At 42.3% G+C, this 23060-nt stretch overlaps 2 protein-coding genes across 3 annotated transcripts in view; both read right to left on the bottom strand.

The window, feature by feature from the left end:
* The window catches only part of fam189a1 (family with sequence similarity 189 member A1), a 90505-nt gene extending 77127 nt beyond the window's left edge, over window positions 1-13378 (bottom strand). For both annotated transcript variants that reach the window (XM_038702164.1, XM_038702163.1), the window contains exon 1: window positions 12413-13378. In XM_038702164.1, the coding sequence (XP_038558092.1) occupies window positions 12413-12661 (249 nt within the window). In that variant the 5' untranslated portion in view covers window positions 12662-13378. The remainder of the gene's footprint in view (window positions 1-12412) is intronic.
* A 3197-nt stretch (window positions 13379-16575) lies between these two features.
* Window positions 16576-23060, bottom strand: part of tjp1a (tight junction protein 1a) — a 106174-nt gene continuing 99689 nt past the window's right edge. Inside the window, 3 exon segments of the mRNA XM_038700548.1 lie at window positions 16576-18400; window positions 22592-22681; window positions 22684-22734. Of these exon segments, the coding sequence (XP_038556476.1) occupies window positions 18306-18400; window positions 22592-22681; window positions 22684-22734 (236 nt within the window). The 3' untranslated portion in view covers window positions 16576-18305.

A 23060-nucleotide genomic window follows, 5' to 3' on the forward strand; every position in this document is an offset into this window, starting at 1 on the left:
AACTGTTTACAGTTTACAGTTTACAATGAAACAGAGAAAAGCAGCAAATCATCACAATGGAGGAGAGGGAACTAGAGAACATTGGCAGTGTTGTTTGACATGATTAACTGATTATCAAAATACTTGCTAATTAGTTTATTGATTGGCGTAACTTTTCAGCTCAAACACACACACACATACACACACAGTTTTCATGCAGTGGGCTGCAGTGGGCTGCAGTGTGTGTGTGTGTGTGTGGGGGGGGGGGGTATTGATCCCGTTCTGCTTTCAACAAAATAGAATATAAAGATGAATCACAGCAGGCAGAAAGTAGCACAAGTACAGCTATTTGTATAAGAAAATCATACATAAATGTACATGTTGAGAAGAGAAATTAAATAAAATGAGCACCAGACTGTTATATATTGATTTAGGCTGAAATGGATCCTTCATTTTGCCCACTAATTGTTGTCAGAGAGGAAATAAAAACACATTTCAGGTTTCATGTGCATGTACCTGAAATCTAAAAGTATGAGTCCCAGAGGCACTCCCACTCCTAGAGCCACAGCTGAAACACGGATCCTACAGAGATGTAACCTCCAGGGACAGAAACAGGCAGCGAGTCGGATCAAAAAGAGTGTCGATTATGAGAGGCTGGGTGGGGGGATGAGGTATGCTAACCAAGCTGAAGCGATGCCAAAAGAAACACTCAGAGCTGGAGAGGAAGAGGAGGGAGCTGAAATACCAATGTGAGGGAGGAGCTGATGGCCCAGGGGGGAGGGGGGTGGCTGGCCTCCTTAGTGCTGAGCAAACACCCACAGATTCCCCATCATTCCCTGCAGCGCTGTATCGAAATCAGCAGCAATGCCCCTCTTTCTTTCTACTCCTTTCAATTTTGCATAAATCCCTTCCTCTTTTTTCTTTTAAAGCATATTTTTTAAAACTCACACAGCAAAAACCAAAAAAGAGAGAAAGAAAGAAAAATCAACTTGTGAATTCAGAGAGAACTCCCAGAATCCACTCCAGCCCCGGGACAGTTTGAAATAAATAAACGTTTAGTGCTGTTCCCTTAAAGCAAGAATCAGTGAGGAAAAACTGATTTGTCTCTCCCCAAAAATCTGCAATGTCATTCAAGTTCAACACAACAAAGACAATATATATACGTTGCTAGGAACAGCACCCAGTAAGGGGATAGAGATACATTTTCTTAATCTGAAGAGACAGTAATGCAATCACTGCTGATTATGTAACGATTATAATGAAAATCTACAACCGAGGTGCACAGAAAGAGCGCAGAGAGAGCCTAAGAAGCATGTTTTTACAGATGACTCTCAGCTGTGGTGAGGGAATAAGATCCCTTCCTATCTTTTCTGGAGGCTTTTGCTCTTGTTAAACTCTCACTGAAGGCTCCTCTAAAAGGCAGACATATTAGACTGTCAGAGCAATCAGTCCTGCGCTTTGTTCTCTTCTTCTCCATCGTCTTTCTTCTGTCTCATATACACGCATGGATGGACATGCATATACACGCAAAGTCCTTGGACAACGTCCAGAGATGAGCTGTGTGGCCTGCCTCCCTGCTGCCACAAGGAAATGCATCATGCAGGCTATTATCAATGAAAAATGACTTTAAGATTATGCTGCTGGACTCCGCAGGAGACAATGGCGACTGCATTATTGGTGACAAATCTGATCACTGCTTGACATTGAATGATTATGTTTCTGTGTGTGTGTGTGTGTTTCCTACAACTGATGTCTCCCTCTGATCTGGTGACCTTTTGTACACCATGAGCTTCTGTTAAAGGTTTGACCTCCGACCTGGAGAATTTATCCTCAAGGCTTTTTATCGAAACAGACGGACTTCATCCTTGTTACCCATTTCCACCTAGAAATTGGATTATTTTTCTATGACTGTGGGATACTCATTGTATTTGAGATGACATAGAGGGCAGCAGTCTTAACGTAGCCTCCAGGCTAGCGGCTGTTCCAGCAGCTTCTCTAATTCAATGAAAATGTGTCATTAAGGTTTTTTTTTAATCAAACTTTCTGAAAAAGTGACGAGTACTCCAGAAGTTTTTATAGTCTAGGTTGTATGACATGGTGTCTGATGTCAATGATTAAGTGTTTTTACCTGTTCCATATGGCCACAATGGATGGTAACAGAAAAGGCCTGCTCTCACAAAGTGTGCTTTTTTTCTCCCTTATCCATAATATCCACCAACGCTCTCTTTTCAACCTTTTGATTCCAGCTGTAATCTCTGCTGTCTAAAACCAGCTACGCCATTTGTCTCTGCCTGTCCTGCTATTGTTACAACTATGTAGGAAGATTAACAACTCCATTCTCTCAGCTACAGCCGCTCAGAGTCTGTTAAAAGGGTGACGTTTAACAGTTTTGAGCTTGATAGAAATTTGTCTTTTTGAAGGCCTTTAAAACTGAAATGAATAATATTTCATCCTATTCTGAAAATAAATTCACCATCCCTGTCTAGACAGTGACACATTGTTGTGCAAGGTTATTCCGTGGGGCTGTTTTTCTCAATGATTTATGTTTAAACAAATGTCAATGAAGTTTTCTTCCTTTTGGAATAAAACCCAGAAGTTCCACTTTCAGTTTATCTCTCCATTTCAGAATGTTTTCTATTCTGGGCTCAGACTAAAAGTTACATCCTTGTAATGTTGAAAAAGCAAACAGTGTTCATGTAAGAGCTAAAACGCCTCTCTGATTTGTCCTTAGGCTCTTGATTTATCTTTCTTACCGCCTGATTAACCTCAGCTTTCAGCACAGTGGTCAGCTACTTTCTGAGAGAGTGGGAGACAAACCGGAGGGTAAGATAAAAGAAAGAAATGTGAAAGAAATGTTGTTACATGTTCTCTCTTCTTCCCCTGCTTCCTGTTACAGAGGTGTATCTGCAGCCTGTAGCCTGATTTGTATCTCACTAAACACAAATAACCACCTTGTTGCTCAGCTGTCTATATGTCTCACTGGTTTGCATTCACACAGATAAAGGTATACGACCAACCTTTATGTCTACTCCAGCTCCATATAGACAAATACACACAAGCCCACATCCTCCTGACTTGCCCTCCCACATGTGTACACACATAAAAGCACCATCCAACACAACACAGTTGCTAATCATAGAACAAAGGGAGGCTCCAGTCAGCAGGCTTTCCCATTGATCAGCTATAGAAAGCAGCAGGGAGGGACGACAGTCAGCTTTGTTAAACCAGGAAGAAGATACAGCTCAGTGGCAGGTATAGGATAGAAGTCAAATACATCAACAAAGCTCCACCTGTATGTCTGTCTGTCTGTCTGTGAGCGCTGATTTCAGACCTTCATTTTGACGATGGCCTGTTGTAGCATGCCACTGAAAAGCTCTTTATTTTATTATAAAAACATCTTTGCTCAGGTCAAAGCCAAGAGGAGGAAGGGGATGTCTGTCACTTCACTGGAAATTAAACCTCTCCATTCAGTCCAAATAAGTGACAAGTCTGCTCCATAAAGCTTCTCTTTCATGTCGGATTTGACATGAACACAACAGCAGAATACATGTAAACACAGGTGTTGCACCTCTGAGGTTTGTTGCTCAATGCAAAACACTCTCTATCTTATAAACCAACAACAGAACAACTAAATCTCATGGCAGATATTTGTCTCTATTGGTAGTCTCCTGTTTCCTCTGTTCTGGTTCCCCTCCCTGAGCTCAGTTCAACCCTGTTGGCCTTTTCTATTCAACAGTCTGCAGGCAGATCTCCTGGCGGCCGGGTCGAGGCTGTTTGTAAAGAAGTGCAGCATCAAGCATTCTGTCACACACGTACCGGACCGCTGGTCAGACCAACACACGGGCACTCTTCAACTCCTCAACAAGTGCAGGCAGAGGAAAGAAAGGGAGGATATATGAGAGAGATATATCATGCATTCAAAACGTAGAACAAATTTCACACATGACCCCGTCTCTCTCTCTCTCTCTCTCTCTTCACCCAAATGTGTTTGTAGGGTCAGTTCAGGTCTGAAAACGTCCAGAAAAACAGAAAAAACCTACAGCTTTCATCACACATCAACCGGCGTCACTCTTCAAAGATCAGAATGATGCATAATGGATGCTGTTTGTGTTTGATGTGCGAGCATTTCAAGTGTGTGTGCACGCATGAAAGTGTCTGTGAATACAAAGGGGCAGGTAAGCAGAGATGTAAAGTGTGTGCACACATGTGCGAGCACAGATACGTGTTGGATCATCCTGTGGTATTTAAAGATCCCCTCCAGACACATTTTAAGACACTCTGCTTGCAATAAGAATTTGTGACAAATATGTTTTTTTCTACAAAAAGTTCAATTAACCGGTTAAATGTTCTTTCACATCCACTCCATCTCTCCAAATCCGAAATCTATGCAAGTATTGTTCATTTTCCAAAATCAGTGCTGCTCTGTGTTGGTGAATCAAGGAAACGATCAGCAGATTATTCAGAAATAATTTGATAAAGAAAAGTGTCAGCTCTAATGTCGTCCTCAGTCTCAAACGTCACAAGATAAAACTACATTGTTCAAATTACATAGGAATCTAAGAGGAATGTGCACCTGCACTACGATGGATTTTGTTGCAGGAAAAGGTTTAGCAAAGTTCAAAGTTCAAGTTCAAAAACAAAAATTTTGGTTATCCTCTTCCCCCAGAGCCCCCCGCTGCGTCACTGCAGGTCTCACTGAACTGAAGGAGACAGTAGTTTTTTTTTACACATCACTAGAGTCAATAAGGCACTGATTGTACAAAATGTTGCAAAGAAAGAGTCTTTTTTTATTTGAAGAAAAACTCCCTTTATTTAGTCTCCACAAAGAACACAACACAAGACAGCAGTGGACACAATTAATATTTTCAGATCTTCCACAAAAATACAACCCCACATTTGTCTTTTTTCCTTTGCATTTCACCGATGGCTGCTTTGTCAATCAAGTGTGGTGCAATTCCCGTTTTTCAGCTAGGTTTGATTTTTTGCTTCATTGTAGCAAAGCGAGGTGACAAAAGAGGAAACAGCACGTAACAATGGGGATCTTTTAACCTGCCGCACACAAAATAACCTCAGATCGCCCTCAAAATCAACCCAAAAATATCGGTGGAAGGAGGAACGAGATGAGGCAGAATGTCTGGATGTGTCTCCAGCGTGTAACAGCAGAGAGCAGCGAGACAGGGAATTAAGTGAAGTTGACAACTTGAAATATTAGAGCCTCTCTCGAACAATGTGCACTACTACAGTGTTGAAGTAGTAGCAAGGACAAATTTTTCTCTCCACCATTACGGAGCACACTGGTAGAACTGGAGCGGGGGCAGGATGTACTGGAGGGTCCTCAGAGTAATGAGTAACAGCAAGCTGAGTGGCTACTTACTTATAACGGAAAAGGTGCAGCAGGGAAGTGAATTACAACTGATCGGTGACACCTCGGGATGGACTGAGCGCTAAAACTACATGACATCATCAGACCGCATGCCCGCTTTAAACACTGTGGTGAGGTCACAGCAGGACCGCCAACAGGTCAAGTAAAAATGACAGTGAACGCCAGTCTGATGATTGATGGAATCCATCTAATTAGTTGATCAATATGAGATTAAAAACAGGCCAGTCCATTCGTGAGTGCTCTGGTCTAAGAGCATGTGCTGACCACACCCTCCAATTAATCTAAACTGACAAGATGAATAAAGCGTCCGATGGAGCCACGTCCCCTATTGGCAGCTGGGAATAAATTAGGATGCATCACAAAACAACAAACAGCCCAGTGGAGCATCGTGTCGAGTCCCAGAATAATGTCTTTGTCACACTCTTTGCATCTGGATGGTCATCAAATCATAAGATCTTACGGCTGCTGGGTAAACTCGTGGTGCCATTACATAATGTACAGTTGTGGCTTAACAATGACAAAGCTTTCTTCATCACCCGGTGTCACGTTAGAAGAGGATTTCCTCTGAGATTGTTCTACAGCCTGTGAATGCTTTCAGTTTTTCCTTACGCAGGATTTGCTGGGCAAATAAAACCCAAACTATCTGCATGGCTAGAAATCGCCAGAGGTACAGGAAGTGACAATTTGGGGGGAAATGATCCTTTAACAGTTTTCTGCACCCTAATGAATATTTCATACAGGTCTGAATCTGACTCCATCATGAATTCTGATATAAAACCGTGCTGAATTATAAATGTAGTAGCTTTTTTACACACATGCTGTACACAAGAAATCGTGAATTTGTTTTGATTATGCAGCATATGATTTAGTCAACGTGTGCTGAAAAAAAAAATGCAGCACCTACGTACAGGAGCCAATCCCAGCTGACATCAGGCGCAAGGCGGGGTACACCCTGGACAGGTCGCCAGTCCATCGCAGGGCCACAAATAGACAAACAACCACTCACACCTAAGGACAATTTAGGGTAACCAATCAACCTAGCCTGCATGTCTTTGGATGGTGGGAGGAAGCCGGAGCACCCGGAGACAACCCACACAGACACGGGGAGAACATGCAAACTCCATACAGAAAGGCCGGGACTTTCTTGCTATGAGGCAACAGTGCTAACCACCGCGCCACTGTTCATTCTATTTATTCTCTTTTCAAAATGTTTTTTTTTACCCAGCTCTCTGCCTCAAAACACACAAAAAGACAGTAAACTGTTCCCGATTGCTAAGCAGAACACAAACTCTAAAGACGAGCAAAGAAAAACTAAAAATAACAAAGCTCCACGAGTGACACCAAAGCGACTCAAATCACTTTGTTGAAATAAAAATGAATGTAATGAATGTGTATCTAAACTCAATAATACAGCCATTCACAATTGCTCGCTATCCATGCGCTCCATTACATTATTAGTTTCATACACATTTATTAGTGTAAAATCATCCCAAAATTAAAAGCTAAAAAGCCTCACACATGCTTGATACTGGTTTGGAAGTATCGATATTCACTTTGAAAGCAGAGAAAGGAAAAAAGATTTTCTCTTCTCTGTTCACTTATGTTATGAGTCATGACTGACACCAAAAGCAAAGCATTTTTTATGATGAATGCCTGAGTATTCCTGACAACAAACACACCTATATTTACTTCATTCATATTCAACACATAGAAAGTCTGTTCATCTCCAATGATGACGATCTGCAGACCACACTTTGAAGTGCGAGCTTATATGCGTCCACGTGTCTGTGTGTGCTTGTGTCTTAAGAACTGTTGCCAGGATACTACCTAAGCCTAATAAGCCAGTTAATTAATGATGATTCACACTCCCTTGCTGCAGAAAAGCAGAAACAGCAGAACCCAACAACTAAACAGTCTCTTTGTCTTTGTCTACTACCAGAACTGCTGCTCTCTAATCCTCGCTAAGACCACTCGAGAAAAAAGGCGCATATGCAAACATGCAATATGGCAAACAACAAGATTAAATATGCCCCAAATTTCCAGATTCCTCTAAAATTATTTCCCATAAGCGGCCTAGTGGTACTTCACTTACAGAGGCCAACTGTTGATCTGCTTTGCAGTCTCAAAACAATGAAAAACGCACACACTTGATAAGAAAATCTGATTACGCTGGTGTATTTAGAGTCAAGCTTCAAGACAGACAAATGCCAAAGAAACCCGAGGCCTCATTATAGAAAAATGTTTGTCCTATCTTTCTTATCTGTAATAGGAAGATAGGAAAAATTCTATCTTTCTATTACAGAAGCAATTCCTAATCTCGTGGCTGTGTCCTATCCTATTTCAGACTTTGTACCCAAACTTAAGAAATCCTAACTAAACTTGGTGCTTCAGTCTGCACTCGTCTTGTCATTCCTGTATCTGTTCAGAACACGAGACTACCTGTGTAACAAAGGCTGTCTGACTTCAGTTTTTTTTAAATACGATTTATTTATTGAGTTTTCAACAAAAAGAACAGACACCGATCCTTATATACATCAGAGTGAGTAACCATAGACCACTAAATGAGGTGAGGTAAACACTTATAATAAAAAGTGGTGTTACTTAAAACAAGAGAGAGTTTGTCAAAACCCACCAGCGAGTCACCAATGTGGAAACACATAATAGCAATAGAAAAACAAAAACTAATAAGAACTGACAACTGAAGAAGACAAAATAGCTTCAGTTTTAGCAATGAGTCTGATGTCGGTGGAGGAGAAGAAACTCCACCTTTTTGGTAAGTTTTCTTCCAACTTACTGGCTCAGCTAAGATTTGAAAGGATGTAGAATGTTGATTAAATACAAACTGAATCATTGGCAGTCGGTATACAAATACGCAGGAAATTTAAAGCGCCATCAACAGGTTGGAGTAGCCTTTCAATTATTACAACAAACAGCCCAGTGGAGCATCGTGTCGAGTCCCAGAATAATGTCTTTATCACACTGTTTGTATCTGGATGGTCATCATATCATAAGATCTTACAACCACGGGGCAAACCCGTGATGCCGTTACATAATGGACGGTTTTGGCTTAACAATTATAAGATTTTGGTGTTTGTGTTTTTCCCGATCCTTACTGTAATTGGCATACAGACCTAACAAGAGTGGCGCTGCCATTGCTGCAGTTATTTTGAAAGTAGAACAGGGTCTATGCTAAGCTAACTCAGGATTTCTAACTCAGGAAATACTTCAGTCAGGACGCTTGTGTAATAGCTAAATTCCTATGCTAAGATGAAATAGGTCTTTTTTCCTGAATGTAGTTAGAAAACATGCTTCTGTAACACCAAAAATCCTAAATATCATGTTAAACTGAGATAAGATAGCATTTCAGACTTACAAAGTCCTTCCACACACACACGCATGCACACACAAAACACACAAAGACATTGTGAGCCTCCCAATTTGACACCCCCGCCTACAACACAACACGGCACGACACAACACAACACAACACAACACAACACAACACAACACAACACCCCCCACAAAACACTTTGGCGCCTGCTATTGAAACACACACACTCGGGCAGATTAGTGCAGAATTTGCTGACGGTCGGTGCTCAAATGCAACCTCACAACAGACACCAAGAATACCGTCTTAAGCCAACTTTGCTGTGGTACTGTATTTAGATTTGAGATGGTGGAGTGTTACTTTCAGAGACGCTGAATCCACATTCATCTTCTACCACACGACCAGGTGAGTGGGGGAGAGCAAAAAAAGAGAGGTAAATCCTTCTCTGGAGCACTGGGAGGAGAGAAGATGAAATGTCAAGGGGATCCAGAGAAAGAGAGATGGAAAGCATCAAATGCTAATATGAGTTGGTAAATGATGAATGCAATAGGTCCCTCTGACAAATTCACATATTTTGTCTGAACTGTCTCTGTGACAGGAAATGAGAACCATTTTGTTCATGTTGTATTTGCCACTTCTGAGCTTTAATTCGTGGGCATGCGAGGTGAACGTTAATTTGTTCTGCATGTCATCTGCTGACAGCTGCTGAGGCCTTTTGGCTCACTTGGCCGCATTGCCTAATTTATCGACCAAAAGCCCGGCGTGACTCACCGCCAACAGGTAAACCTGCTGGTAATCTGGCAATGGACCGAGCAGAGTAGGGGCGGCTGCAGTGCCTGTCAGGCTTTGTGCAGCCTCCGAGTCTGCACGGCTCACCGCTTTTAGCTTTGCGTCATCTTTTGTAACCAAAATGACATATCCAGGAAGTGACTGCGGCCGGTCATTTGTCTGCAAGGCCAAAAAGTTACAGCAGGGGTGAGGGATAATTTCAAGCCATGTGTTGGGTGCGAGAAAGAGCAAGATATTTGTAGGATTAGTCTCTGTTGGCCAAACCATTGTGTGTGTGTGTAATAGTATTCTGTCAAACGCACAAATCTGAATATCAAAGCAGAAAAAACTGAGAGCGGGACACATTTGTGTGTATGCTTCTGAGCATGTGTATGTGTGTGTGTGGGCTCAACAGTGATTGCTCTGTGCAGGAAGTAAAGATTACGCCTTCTCTCGCTGTGACCGAGATGAAATCCCACAATACCAGTCATCACACAGAGATCCTTAATGATGTCCCACAGTAGTCACAGACAGAGTATACACACATACACACACACACACACACACACACACATACATAACCCCACACACGAACACACCAGTGCAGAGAGGTGGAGGATTTTTTTCTGTTACATTCCTCATTAGCTCAGTTCACCAACACAGCATGAAGCTCCACATAAGGGCTTCAGAGTTCAATGCCAACAAAAGTTACATGCTCAAGGAATCATGTTGTCAAGAAGCTGGGAGTTATCGGTTCAGGGACACTTGTCTGCAGGATATCATGTTAACACTTTAACACAAATAAGATCTCAACTTGAACAGGGGTAAACTGCAATAAAGCATTTGTCACAGATATGTGGGATAACAGCCTCCTTGCACATTTCCACACATTTGGCCCACCACCATGAGGACTATTAATTGCTTACACACTCCCGGAGCCAGAGAGAGAGAACACTTTCCTTCTCTAAAATTAGGAATAGATTAGCTCTACTGAGTCTTAAAGCAATACAATGCAAGCTTTTGTGTCCAAATGCACTCGTCTCATTAGACTAAATCACAGCACAGAGCCACAAAAACTATCCCATCCTAACCTAATTGAGACGTTGTCTTATCTACACAAACAGAGTTCTAGATAGAGAACGACACATTTTTCTAATCAAATCAGCTCCTTGGTTCTTTCCAATAACCCCAGATGCTGCTATAAAACATTGGTGTTTAAAACTTGAATCAAAGGGTCGGAGTGCTGAAAAATATCTTTTTCCAGCCCACATGTTTTACATAAAAGCCTTGATTGTTAATTCTGTGAAGATTTTAAACATAGTTTACAGTATTTTCTGCACTGTAGAGCTCTCAACTTTTCAAAGAGTGACTTCCACCGTCTGATGGCTTGTGGGCAAAACACTTCCATCACCCGAGTCTCCTGATGGAGAGCTGGTTTTAATCACATTATCTGGGGTTTTGGCACCTAAGTTACAGTGCTAAACCTCTGCTCACCAGCAGAATTTACCCCTAAACCTTGTCTTACCATTGCCTTACTTTATATGTATATGTATATATACATATAAAGTATATGCTGAAAAGTGGCACCAAAGTGAACAATCTCTGTGTTCACTTTGGTGCCATTAGCTATAGAAGCAGACAGGTTAATGTTGTCGCTGAAGATAAAAGCCTTTGTTATATGATTTAGGTGAGACTGAAGATGGAGTCCATTTCATTTTTTGCTCATTATAGGAAAATATAAACTCTTTTCAGTAAAATATCCTTTGTCTCTAATGCATTTCATCTAGATGGATGATTATAATAAAAACTTGTGCTGTGTTTTAGGAAGGGAAACTTCTTTGGTGGTGGGGTTTGCTTTTTGTTGGCACTGTAATGTTACGTAATTTAACCTTGCAGCTTTATTATTTGGTGTTTTTTTTATTATTGTAGACAAACGAACAAATTGTACACAGTTGATGTTTTTTCCTGAATCTGTGTGTCAGGGCACAAAGATGCATCAGGTTTCGTTGCGCAAAGATTTCTGAAGGTAAGATGCAACACAAGAGGCTGACAGGCCTGTTTGTCCAATCAGCTCGAGGCGCTGATCAAGAATGTGCACTGACCTTTGCTCTCTGACCCCTGTGGTTATTTACTACTCTCCTGTAACAATACACTCCCACACACCCACACACACACACACACACAACACATGTCCTCTCTCGAGCGCACACAAACACACACAGATGGCCTTTGAGCCACAGACCCCCCCCCAACCCCTGCACTCTGCCCCGCTGCCTCTATAATTAATGGACCACAGTCCTGCTCCGGGTCTCTGGCAGGAAATCGGGGAAGTGTGCATTCATAAATATTTACAGAAACCACCATGAAAATTTCACGTGAAGAAAAACACAACATCTAAGTGATGATATCCCACTGTACACTGAAGTGGTAGCACTGTGTAGTATTTAAATATCCTTCTCCTTCACTCTATCTGTGTACCTGCCAGTGTGTGTGTGTGTGTGTGTGTGTGTGTGTGTGTGTGTGTGTGTGTGTGTGTGTGTGGTGTCACTGAATATCAGGTTCTGCATTCTGATAACTAACTACCTAACATTGGCTCTGTCCTCCAAAATTGGGGGGGAAATGGACCTCTTTGAAATCCAAAATTTACAAAATCAGGTTGAAATATTCCATATTTTGAGTCTACAGAGAATGTATCAACATTTTTGGTCTCCTGTGCAGAAAACTGACCATGAGACCAATGTAGTGACAGGTGACACATGTTTATAGTCTATTGTATGGATGCTAAATATAAATAATATTCCCATCACATTACAATGCTTTGGGTGCCTCACTAATACCATGCTTTTAGGATTTGGCTATGCATTTTTCTTTTTCTTTAGGAGATGAAAACTTGCACCGTGCTCGATTCATGCCACCAAATCCAAGCAGCATTGTTTCTTGCATGTTGTACTCACAGAGAAACCTGCCCAGAAGGGACAGGAGTGCCGGACTCTGGGTGATGTGGTGAGAGCCAGAGCCGCGAAGCTGACGGCCAGGATGAGACTCCCCAGGACCATCTGAGAGACCCCCAGAGCCAGCATGATCCTCGTCCGGGTCCGGTACTCCCTTAGCCGGGACAGGCTGCGGGACAGCGACGCCGGGCTCAGGGACCCTGGGCCGCCGATGCCGCTGCTGCCGCCGCGGGGCAGCGCGTTCACCGGCATTGTCACTGAAGGGTACGACCGACCGGACGAACAACTAATACAGCAGCACCAGTAAAGGGCAATAACATCCACAAACAGCAGAGGCGATGTGTCTCAGTCTGCAGCGCGCTGGTAAACGGCGTAACTCGAGGTCAGTGTCCGATGTGGATTCTATCAATTAAGATGCTCAGAGTCGCTCCAATTAGAAATGCGCTGCGGTGGGTGCGAGGAGAAAGGTGAGAAAAGAGCGCACTGGACGAGGCACCAGATGTTTACCATAACACACACAAACACACACACACACACACACACACACACACAGAAAGTAGGTATATTTTCAAGTCGAAAATCTACAAAATAAACCGCTGGAGTTGTCGGCCACTGCTCATGGCAAATAATCCCATTCCTCAAAAGTCAAAACGCAAAAAGGACAAAACAAAAAAAACGCAGCATCCTGCTGTCAACCAGCCTTGCAGCATTGTCATGCTGTCTTGCTCGCCCGTCTGCAGCCTCTCCAACAACTCAGAAGCCAGAGATTGAAGCCTTGATAAGAAAAAAAAAGGTGAGCCTGCACTCCTTGAAGATGAAACGTCTAAATGTCTGAAATCCCGCTGAATGAATCTCCACAGCGTTTGGTCGGTCCGTGTGAGGCAGCAGCCGTGCTTTTCTTTTCACAGGCGACAGCACATCTCACCGCCAGGACAGGAGATGCACACTGCGTATTGGAGATGTGCCACTCCGCGCGTCTCTAGGCTACATGGCGGTCTGTTTTACTACGATAGTGAAGGAAAGGGGAGGTGGGCTCTCTGCTTTCAGGCAACATCCACAAAAACCTGCGCATGTTTTGTTAAAGCTGCTGTAAAACGTGGTATCTGATCATCGGAAGTAGCCTATAGTAGCCTGTCAAGGAATTATGTTCGTTTTTTTAATAGGAAAAACCTCACATTTCTGACGTATTTTGTGCTACATGAAGAGGCTACAGTCTGAGCCTTCTTACATTTCAGCATGTAATTAGGATTCATGGGTCAGTCAATATAGGAAATTTTAAGCTCAGCTGGGTTTACCTTTTATAAAACAAAGTGGTTAAAAGTGACGCAGCATCAGGGCACCATCCTCTGTCCTTGAACATTGGCTCTGTAGCATCAGTCCTGCATTATGTAGGCTTGTAGGTAACAGTTCCTGGCAGGTAGTAAATTTAAGGGACACACCTGGTTAGGATTTTGCCTGAAGTGCCCCAAGAAATGAGACTGGCTGCACATTATAATAATAAGAACCCCGAAATTATCCTGACAGGTTTGGGTTTGTCTGGCCCAGTGGTCAGTGGTTCCCGTTGTTGACCCATTAAAGAGTCATTGTCCACTTGACCCCCCCACAGGTTCTGGACATGAGTTGTGAGCAGTTTAACAGACTATGGGAAGTTTCTGCCTTTGAGTTACAGGTGACAGTATCCGGTATTACACAATAAAAAGCAGAGTGAAGAGGAAACCAGTAAAAAAGAGAAAGGTCAGAAGAAATACCTGTAACAGATTTTCTTCCCCTCTTTTTAATCACATGTGAACCTGTTCTGGGACCACTTGGGCCCCCCTGGAACTACATCCTGTGGATGTGCAAATGTTTCTTTTTTTTTCCAAAATAGGAGGCGACTTGGTGGTTTTCTAAATACATTTTATGAAAACATACTTTTTAAAGGAATACTGTGTAAAAGCAGAACCTTAAGGTCCTGATGTTATGTAAGAGACATTTAAAGTGCCCTTCATTCTTTACATACACTGCTCAAAAAAATAAAGGGAACACTTAAACAACACAATGTAACTCCAAGTCAAACACACTCCTGTGAAATCAAACTGTCCACTTAGGAAGCAACACTGATTGACAATCAATTTCACATGCTGTTGGAAATTATAGGCAATTAGAAAGACACCCCCAATAAAGGAGTGGTTCTGCAGGTGGTGACCACAGACCACTTCTCAGTTCCTTTGCTTCCTTGCTGATGTTTTGGTCACTTTTGAATGCTGGCGGTGCTTTCACTCTAGTGGTAGCATGAGACGGAGTCTACAACCCACACAAGTGGCTCAGGTAGTGCAGCTCATCCAGGATGGCACATCAATGCGAGCTGTGGCAAGAAGGTTTGCTGTGTCTGTCAGCGTAGTGTCCAGAGCATGGAGGCGCTACCAGGAGACAGGCCAGTACATCAGGAGACGTGGAGGAGGCCGTAGGAGGGCAACAACCCAGCAGCAGGACCGCTACCTCTGCCTTTGTGCAAGGAGGAGCAGGAGGAGCACTGCCAGAGCCCTGCAAAATGACCTCCAGCAGGCCACAAATGTGCATGCGTCTGCTCAAACGGTCAGAAACAGACTCCATGAGGGTGGTATGAGGGCCAGACGTGTTTACAGCCCAACACCGTGCAGGACGTTTGGCATTTGCCAGAGAACACCAAGATTGGCAAATTCGCCGCTGGCGCCCTGTGCTCTTCACAGATGAAAGCGTGACAGAGTCTGGAGACGCCGTGGAGAACGTTCTGCCGCCTGCAACATCCTCCAGCATGACCGGTTTGGCGGTGGGTCAGTAATGGTGTGGGGTGGCATTTCTTTGGGGGGCTGCACAGCCCTCCATGTGCTCGCCAGAGGTAGCCTGACTGCCATTAGGTACTGAGATGAGATCCTCAGACCCCTTGTGAGACCATATGCTGGTGGGGTTGGCCCTGGCTTCCTCCTAATGCAAGACAATGCTAGACCTCATGTGGCTGGAGCGTGTCAGCAGTTCCTGCAAGAGGAAGGCATTGATGCTATGGACTGGCCCGCCCGTTCCCCAGACCTGAATCCAATTGAGCACATCTGGGACATCATGTCTCGCTCCATCCACCAACGCCACGTTGCACCACAGACTGTCCGGGAGTTGGCGGATGCTTTAGTCCAGGTGTGGGAGGAGATCCCTCAGGAGACCATCCGCCACCTCATCAGGAGCATGCCCAGGCATTGTAGGGAGGTCATACAGGCACGTGGAGGCCACACACACTACTGAGCCTCATTTTGACTTGTTTTAAGGACATTACATCAAAGTTGGATCGGCCTGTAGTGTGGTTTTCCACTTTGATTTTGAGTGTGACTCCAAATCCAGACCTCCATGGGTTGATTTCCATTGATTTTCGTGATTTTGTTGTCAGCACATTCAACTATGTAAAGAAAGGAGTATTTAATGAGATTATTTCATTCATTCAGATCTAGGATGTGTTAGTGTTCCCTTTATTTTTTTGAGCAGTGTATTTAGCTCCTTTTCTGTTTTTTTTTTACCACATTAAAGTTGTCAGTAGGCTATATATAACAACTAATACACTAAAAATATTATGACTCCTCTGTTGAGAACAGTATCCTGAGACATTGAAACTACAGCTGAAGGACTTTTGTATTTCTGACCTTGCTCAGCACTCATTCAGAGCTCACCTGTGCCATCTAGCTGTGAAACCTCAGCTATGACATACAGCCAAACAAAGATGTAGAGTTAAAACAAATAACCAGATAATTGATTAAACAAAATTTATCATTTTGATTTGAGTTGAACTGAGTAATTTAAAAAAACAAACAAAAAAACCCAAATAGGTGGAAATTTGCTATTTTTCTTTGTCTTGTGTGATAGACTGAACATCTGTGAGCTTTGGACTGTCGGTCAGACAAAACAGTGAAACATGCTCATCGGGACTTGCCAGATCCACCTTCAAAGTGCCTATTTCCTGATATTTTATTGGTTAAAAAATACAAAAATAAATGTCACATTAAGTGATCATGAAAATGGTTAACTGCAGTCCTACAATATACAGAAAGTCAAAGGTGATCAGCAGATGTTAAAAGGAAAGAAGGCAACAATCACAGCCAGATTATTAAAAACACAAACTTAGGTTCACTTTGTAGGAAAAAAAACTTCCTTACAGACACACACTCTTTATTTTAAAAATGATTTTATTAATACAGTGGTATACTTAAAATTGTGTTGAAGAGAAAAAAAAAAAAAGTCAGCCACACGTGAAGAGCTAATATCCAATTAAAGCCGTGTTATATCTAAAAATAAAATGGTACTGGTGTGCCATACATAATATATTGTCTATTAGTACAAAAATACATTTAAGGGCACACAATACAGCATCCAGTATCACAAGTCAGTGAGGGGGACACTTTGAGAGCACACCCTTTTAAAAGAACATGTTTTTCAATATATTTTAGACCAAGCACATTCCTGATCCTTAAATAGCCATAAAAAGATCTTTTTTGTGCCCATAACATGGTGTGAATATATTGGTAGAAAAGGTGTGATGTATTATTGTTAGGTTACAATTTCCAAGGCTTGAGGGTATATCCAGAATACAAAGATAACCACGTTCATTTTCTTCCACTTTTTTAAACATGTTTTCTCTAAGTTTTATACAAAAAAGAAAGACATACAAAAAGTTCATTTACAAACAAAAGAGACAAGGCAATATGCTAGCTTTATTTACAGCCACTTCTTTTCTGTTGTTTTTTTTCTTCTTCTGTAAGTAATGCATAGCAGATAAAAGAAGAGCATACCTTTGTTATCCTTCATCCACTGTTACTGTGTGCTAAACCCAAGTTCATTTTTTATACAGAGGGTTCACAAAAAAATGGCAAAACAAATGACATTATACCATAATTTATCATAACTTATTTTTTTTCTTCATGAAAAGTGAATAATCTGCAGATAAGGCATCACTGCTTATTTGTGTGTGAGTGCAAGAGTGCACAGAGAGAAAAAGAGAAGAAGAGAAGAGAGAGAGAGAGTGAGAGAAATAGATGTGAGGAAAGAACTGAGGAGGCTACTGGACCTGAGTAAAGAACATGCATAGATCTCCCTCAGGCTGGAAGGAGAGACGTGGTAAGAAATCAAGCTACGAGATATTACTGTAGGAAAAGGAAGAATTCAAGGAAGAAGTGAAGGAAGAGCGCCTCTAAAAGTGTGCTGCCTGGATTCATATCCAGCTCGTGTTTTGCCAACTCCTTCAACAGATACTAGCAAATGTCACCATCGCAAGGTTTAATCTTCCCTCGCATCTGTCTCAAACCTTCATTAAAATCCCCTCAATGTGGAAAATGTGGAGATTACATACTTGTATTGCGTCACCTGAATTGAAAAATAACAAGATGTTGATTGGTAGTAGAATTTATAGTTTAAAGTACAATTTTAGCAAATCTTCTCTATACTACCATATATCCTGTACGCATATATAGCATAAAATATACCGACACAGATTTTTTAAAGTACGTATGCTGCCTCTAAAACCATCCATCCATCAATATTCATGTAAAAATTACATTTAAAAATTGCCTTATATATAGTGTCAATCCTCAGTGGCACGGGGCATGCATTACGGTTTTTATTTCACATCAAAACTTCAAATTGGGAAAGAGTTCAAAGAACAGCTTGTAACGATCATCGGTGTCTCGCCTTCATCCGTGGGTGCAGTAAACAGCACTGACTGGGTCTTCTTCATACTCCATTATGTGGTGTGTAAGAATGTTTGGAGTGCATCTTGTCAGCATGTGTGCGCGTGAGTGTACTGTATGTGTTGTGTGTGTGTGTGTGTGTGCGCGCGCGCATCCTCTTCATTTTATCCCCACATGGTCTCACATTCAGTAATCTCACACCTGCTGGTCCGTCCTTAAAAGTGGTCAATGAGCACAGAAACACAGTTGGCTCCCACCAGGTAGTTGGGGTCCCCGGGGAGAGACTTGTTCTGCCAGCTTTTTGGGTCACCTGCAGACAGACAGATGGAGGGGAGAGTGAGGAATAACAGCTGCTTTTTAAAAAAAAATGTAACATTCAAGCTGTCATGTTTTTCATAAGCACGCTTCATCTGCAAACTTGTCTCATTTTAAAATGGGGAACTTGATTACATCTATTGTCCGGGAGCCACGTTAAGTAATATCACGTGACTTTGTGGCCTATATTCAAGCACAGTAAAACAGGAGACTAGTAAAAGCAATTTCATAGTTTTATTGAACGTCCTGAGCTTCTTGTTGACTGCAAATGAAACCTCAGTCACTGTGAGGTCTGAGTGTAATTGCAATGATAAACACACAGGTCTGTGCCAAGAGGAAAGTTCCAGTAATCAGTCAGAGTAAGCATGGCCAGCTCGGCAGAGGTCCATCAATGTAGAACAGACTAACTATACGTGTGGCAGTATAAATACTGACATCGACTGTCAATCTTTAAACTCTCAATCTGGTGCTAAAATCTGGGTGAGATGAGAAACATGTGACAATCTTCTGAACCGAACCTTGGCTGAAGTGTCCTGATCCAGACACTGAACCCAAATTGCTCCAGATAGTAGTTGATTGTCATCGGTGAGTGAGTGTGCAGAGCGCTAAAAGCACCAAATAAATGCAGTCCAACTTAGAGGCCGAGGTGTATCAAGTGCTCTCCCACAGCAGCGTGGCTTGTTGACTTGACTGAGTTGGATTGAGGGGGAGTGTACACCTATCTGCCCACTTTTCTTTTGCTGAGAACTGTCAAGCCAACCACCTCCAGACTTGTTTGCTTTTTGGACAAACAGAAACCTCTTCCACAAACATCATGTGGGCTGGCCACTCGTCGGGCCTTTTCTTGAGCTAGCCGCTGATGCTGGCTCGAAATAAGAGCAAAACAACCTAGCCTTCAAAGTTTTCCCACACACACACACACACACACACACACACACACACACACACACACACACACACACACACACACTATTTTTATCATAAATAAAGCAGTGATCCTCTGAGTTTCTGTGTGGGTTTCCCTTCCTTTCTTTGATGTCTGCCTGTAGGCCAGCACCTTACCAGAATAGGTGGGATTTTTTCTTCCAGTTCCAGGTTGCACGGCAAGTTTGTCAGAGTGGTAAATGGGAAGTCAAAGCATATTTTCACTTGTCATTGTCGAATATTTCAGAAATTATTCAGGGGAACAACATCATAACAATTCCGTCTTTGTTAATATTTTTTTAGCACGCACTCCCCTCCCCTGGAGCTTTTGAGCCAAATGTTGTGCACTTCATTGGTAGATAATCTGTTGCTGAATGCCAAGAGTAGTGAAAATGTGCTGAAAATATCCACTAAATGGACCTCGTGCTGAAGTCGGACAAACTGCAGGACTTTTGAGCCGTTTTTAAAATCCGAATCTCAACAGTTCCAATAAAACCTGCGCCGTTTATATCAGAGTACTGTGCATCGCATTACCTGCGTTCTTGGGCATCCTAGTGTGAGCACGAGATACAAACTAAACAAATCTCTCTCTCTTTATAGCTCCAGCGGTGGTCAAAAATGCTTCGTTTAATCCATATAACTATACACCACACTGTTTCGCACGGACATTTATTACTGTCGCACATCGCGCTTACGCTGTGAACACAACGTGATTATGATACCGCTGTTTGCAAAGTGGAGGAAGAGAGAGAAAATAGCGAGAGACGAAGAAGAAAGTTAAAGAAAACAACAACTCTGTAATGTTACCGTCCGTCCACCATAAAACAAAACTTGACGCCTGATCAGAAAGCACCGGTGTTCTGCCAGCGGACCATAGACAAGATAACAGCAACTTTAGCATTTGACTGAAATCATGATTGATTGTTGAGTTGAAGCCAAAGTAAGCCGCAGTCCTCAGCTGAAAATGTACACATGCGTTTGTTCTTCTCCTTTTTGGGCCGTGAGTTGTAACCTCACAGTCATGAGTTAACTGGGTGTCAGGGAGCTGCACCTTTTAACTCACCTGCAGTGCTCTCTGTAGCTCAGACAATCCCTGCTACCTGCGTGTGCTAATCCATCCCTTCACCCATATTCTTTGTCTTTATAATTGGTATCTTTATAATAACAAACAACAGCTGTTTCGTGTGCAGGATCGCTCATTTCCCGTTTCACGCGTTTTCTAGACAAAACGTGGTTCGCAGACCTGCGTCGGGTGACAGAGCTGCATTCAGCTCGTGTAGTGTGTGACCCCCTGTCACCGATCAGTCACGTAGTGTGAACGCCACAACGACTTCAGGACTCCCGTCACATGACGGCAAGTTGTGTAGTGTGAACGGCACGGCCATCGACCAACGCTGAAAGTCGTGTAGTCTGCACAAGCCTTTAGTATAACTTGTATAGCACTCGGGGGATGTTTGTGTTTGTAAAGCAGCTGTCTGGTTGTTGGTTTGATTGTAGCTGTATGACACACGATGAATTTCCGAAAGGACCAATAAATATCTATCACATATAAACGTGCACAGTACTTCTTAAACGACACATCAATGAATTGTTGAAATAATCTATAGAAGCTTCGAATACTAAAATCATCGTTAGCTGCAGCCCTAGATGAGATGCTGTGTAATTTGACGTCACTGTCTACAATGTCAGTAGCTTTGTGTGATTTTCAAATCAAGCACATTAACAAAAGTCAGTTTCGGAGTTGAAGTATCACAGTGGCTTTGAACTCAGCCTAACAGGTAACACAGTCATTTACAGAATAACACGGAGTAGATGGAAGACAGGCAGACAGCTGTATAGGAGGAAAAAGGAGAAGCAGGGAAGCAAAGTGACAAGAAACCCACAGAGGGGACAGGAGGAGGCCAGAGAGTGGCCTTGCTTTACAATAAGAGGATTACGACGCAGGCTGATAATCCTCCCACAATTCAGCAGCACAAAGGAGTGAGCTGACATCACATTCAGCCCTCCAAGTCTCATCCTTAAAATGAGGCTAATTAACAGCTAATCCCAACCACTGCCAAATTGACCACTGTTTTTGAAGACAGGGTGTGAGAAGGGCAGTATTAAGGGAAACAGGGAAAGGGGAAATTACTTCACTTTTTAAAAAAAACTGACTTTAACTTCTATATGAGAATTGGTTATTTCTCTAATGTTATCTTGTTTGCTCAATTAAACGATAGATTAAAATGGCCTACAAAAAGAAGTTTGTCTTGGTTTTGAATTCCATTAAACATGATTTGTGCAGAATTCTCTCTTTATCTCATTTCTGTCCAAAATACGGTGCTGATCAATTTCAGTGCTCAATATAAATACAGATTCTGCTTTGCGGTTTTACTTGGATATTTATGGGAACTTCTTAATTAGGTGGTTAACTGCTTAAATCTCTTCTACTGCATTATTGATGAAGTGTCTGAATAATCCCTTGCAGGCACCGAGAACTGTGATTGGTTTATCTATTAGCGTACTTCTACTTCCCAGATCCAATTTCACAACCAGACTCCTTTTAGTAAACAAACTAGGCCAGTCTGAAAAACTAATGAATTCTTGCCACCTGGAAGCTATCTTGAAAGAACACTAAGGAAGACAGAAACTAAAATTATTGAGGTATATTTTAACATGGTAACAAGATTTCAGTCAGTTTTTACTTTTTTGCAGCATAATGACGAGCATTACTAGTTATGACAGTGTCCCAATTTATGGAAGATCTATAAAAGCTGTTCTTCAGGTCAGGATTCGGGTGGCCATGTGAGAAAAATCACTCTGAGCAGAGCAGCATGCACTATAATTCTACCTGATGAAATTAAATTGCTGTACAGCCAAGCGTCTAGTGCATGAATGTGAAATGAAATCAGAGAAACTTGTTAAGGTGACTAAAAGGTGAAAACAAAGAGAGAAAACTGCAATTTCAGCACCTAACACAATGAGGAGAGATTCTGATCTGAACATGAAATAAAAAAAGAAAACCAGTGATACAGTGAATGAGAGATTGAGTGGGTGCGTTAACCAGCATAAATGATGAAAATGAAACCATAATTATGAAAAAGACAGATTTTCCCCCTAGATTGATTCTCAGAGTATCCAAAATATCTTGTTCAAGTTTTTTCGCAATTGATTTGAGAGCCAAAACTAGGGGTAAAAACTGATTCAGCAGAGACCCACAACCCTCAAATTGTCACACAGCCAGCCCAAATGACCCCAGAAGAACAGAGAGAGCCCAGCGTACCCGACGAGGAGTCGGAGGATTTTAGAGCAAAAGACCAACCATCAGGGGTCATAGACGCACAGTGAGGTAAGCGTAGCTCCACAGGCTTCAAAACTTGAGGCCGTGAGGTCCACACATCACCAGAGGGCTGAGCAGAGTCTCTCCTGCAAACACAAACACAGAACGTGGTTATAAACGCAATGCAGGGTGATCAAAATAAACACACACAAGCAGGTCTCAAATGTAATTTTTCCCCTACAGTGCTGGAAGGCTTGGGGAAGGCATCCATGCTAGAAATGTAAAGATTCATTTGACAGTATGGCACTTTGGATACGGGTTATCTATAATTATTGTCTATAATTTGAGATTGTTGTAACGTAATTTTGTTTGTTTGCCAAAAGCTGATATGATTGGGTGGTGCGGGGATCCCTCGTGGTCTCATCTGTCAATGTCAGCAAGATACGACAATGAAGCACTTTGCATGTCTGAA

The sequence above is a fragment of the Micropterus salmoides genome, unplaced genomic scaffold (genome assembly GCF_014851395.1).
Source record: "Micropterus salmoides isolate LMB-PRFRI ecotype aquatic unplaced genomic scaffold, ASM1485139v1 Ms_hic_scaffold_6, whole genome shotgun sequence".
NCBI classification, from domain to species: domain Eukaryota; kingdom Metazoa; phylum Chordata; class Actinopteri; order Centrarchiformes; family Centrarchidae; genus Micropterus; species Micropterus salmoides.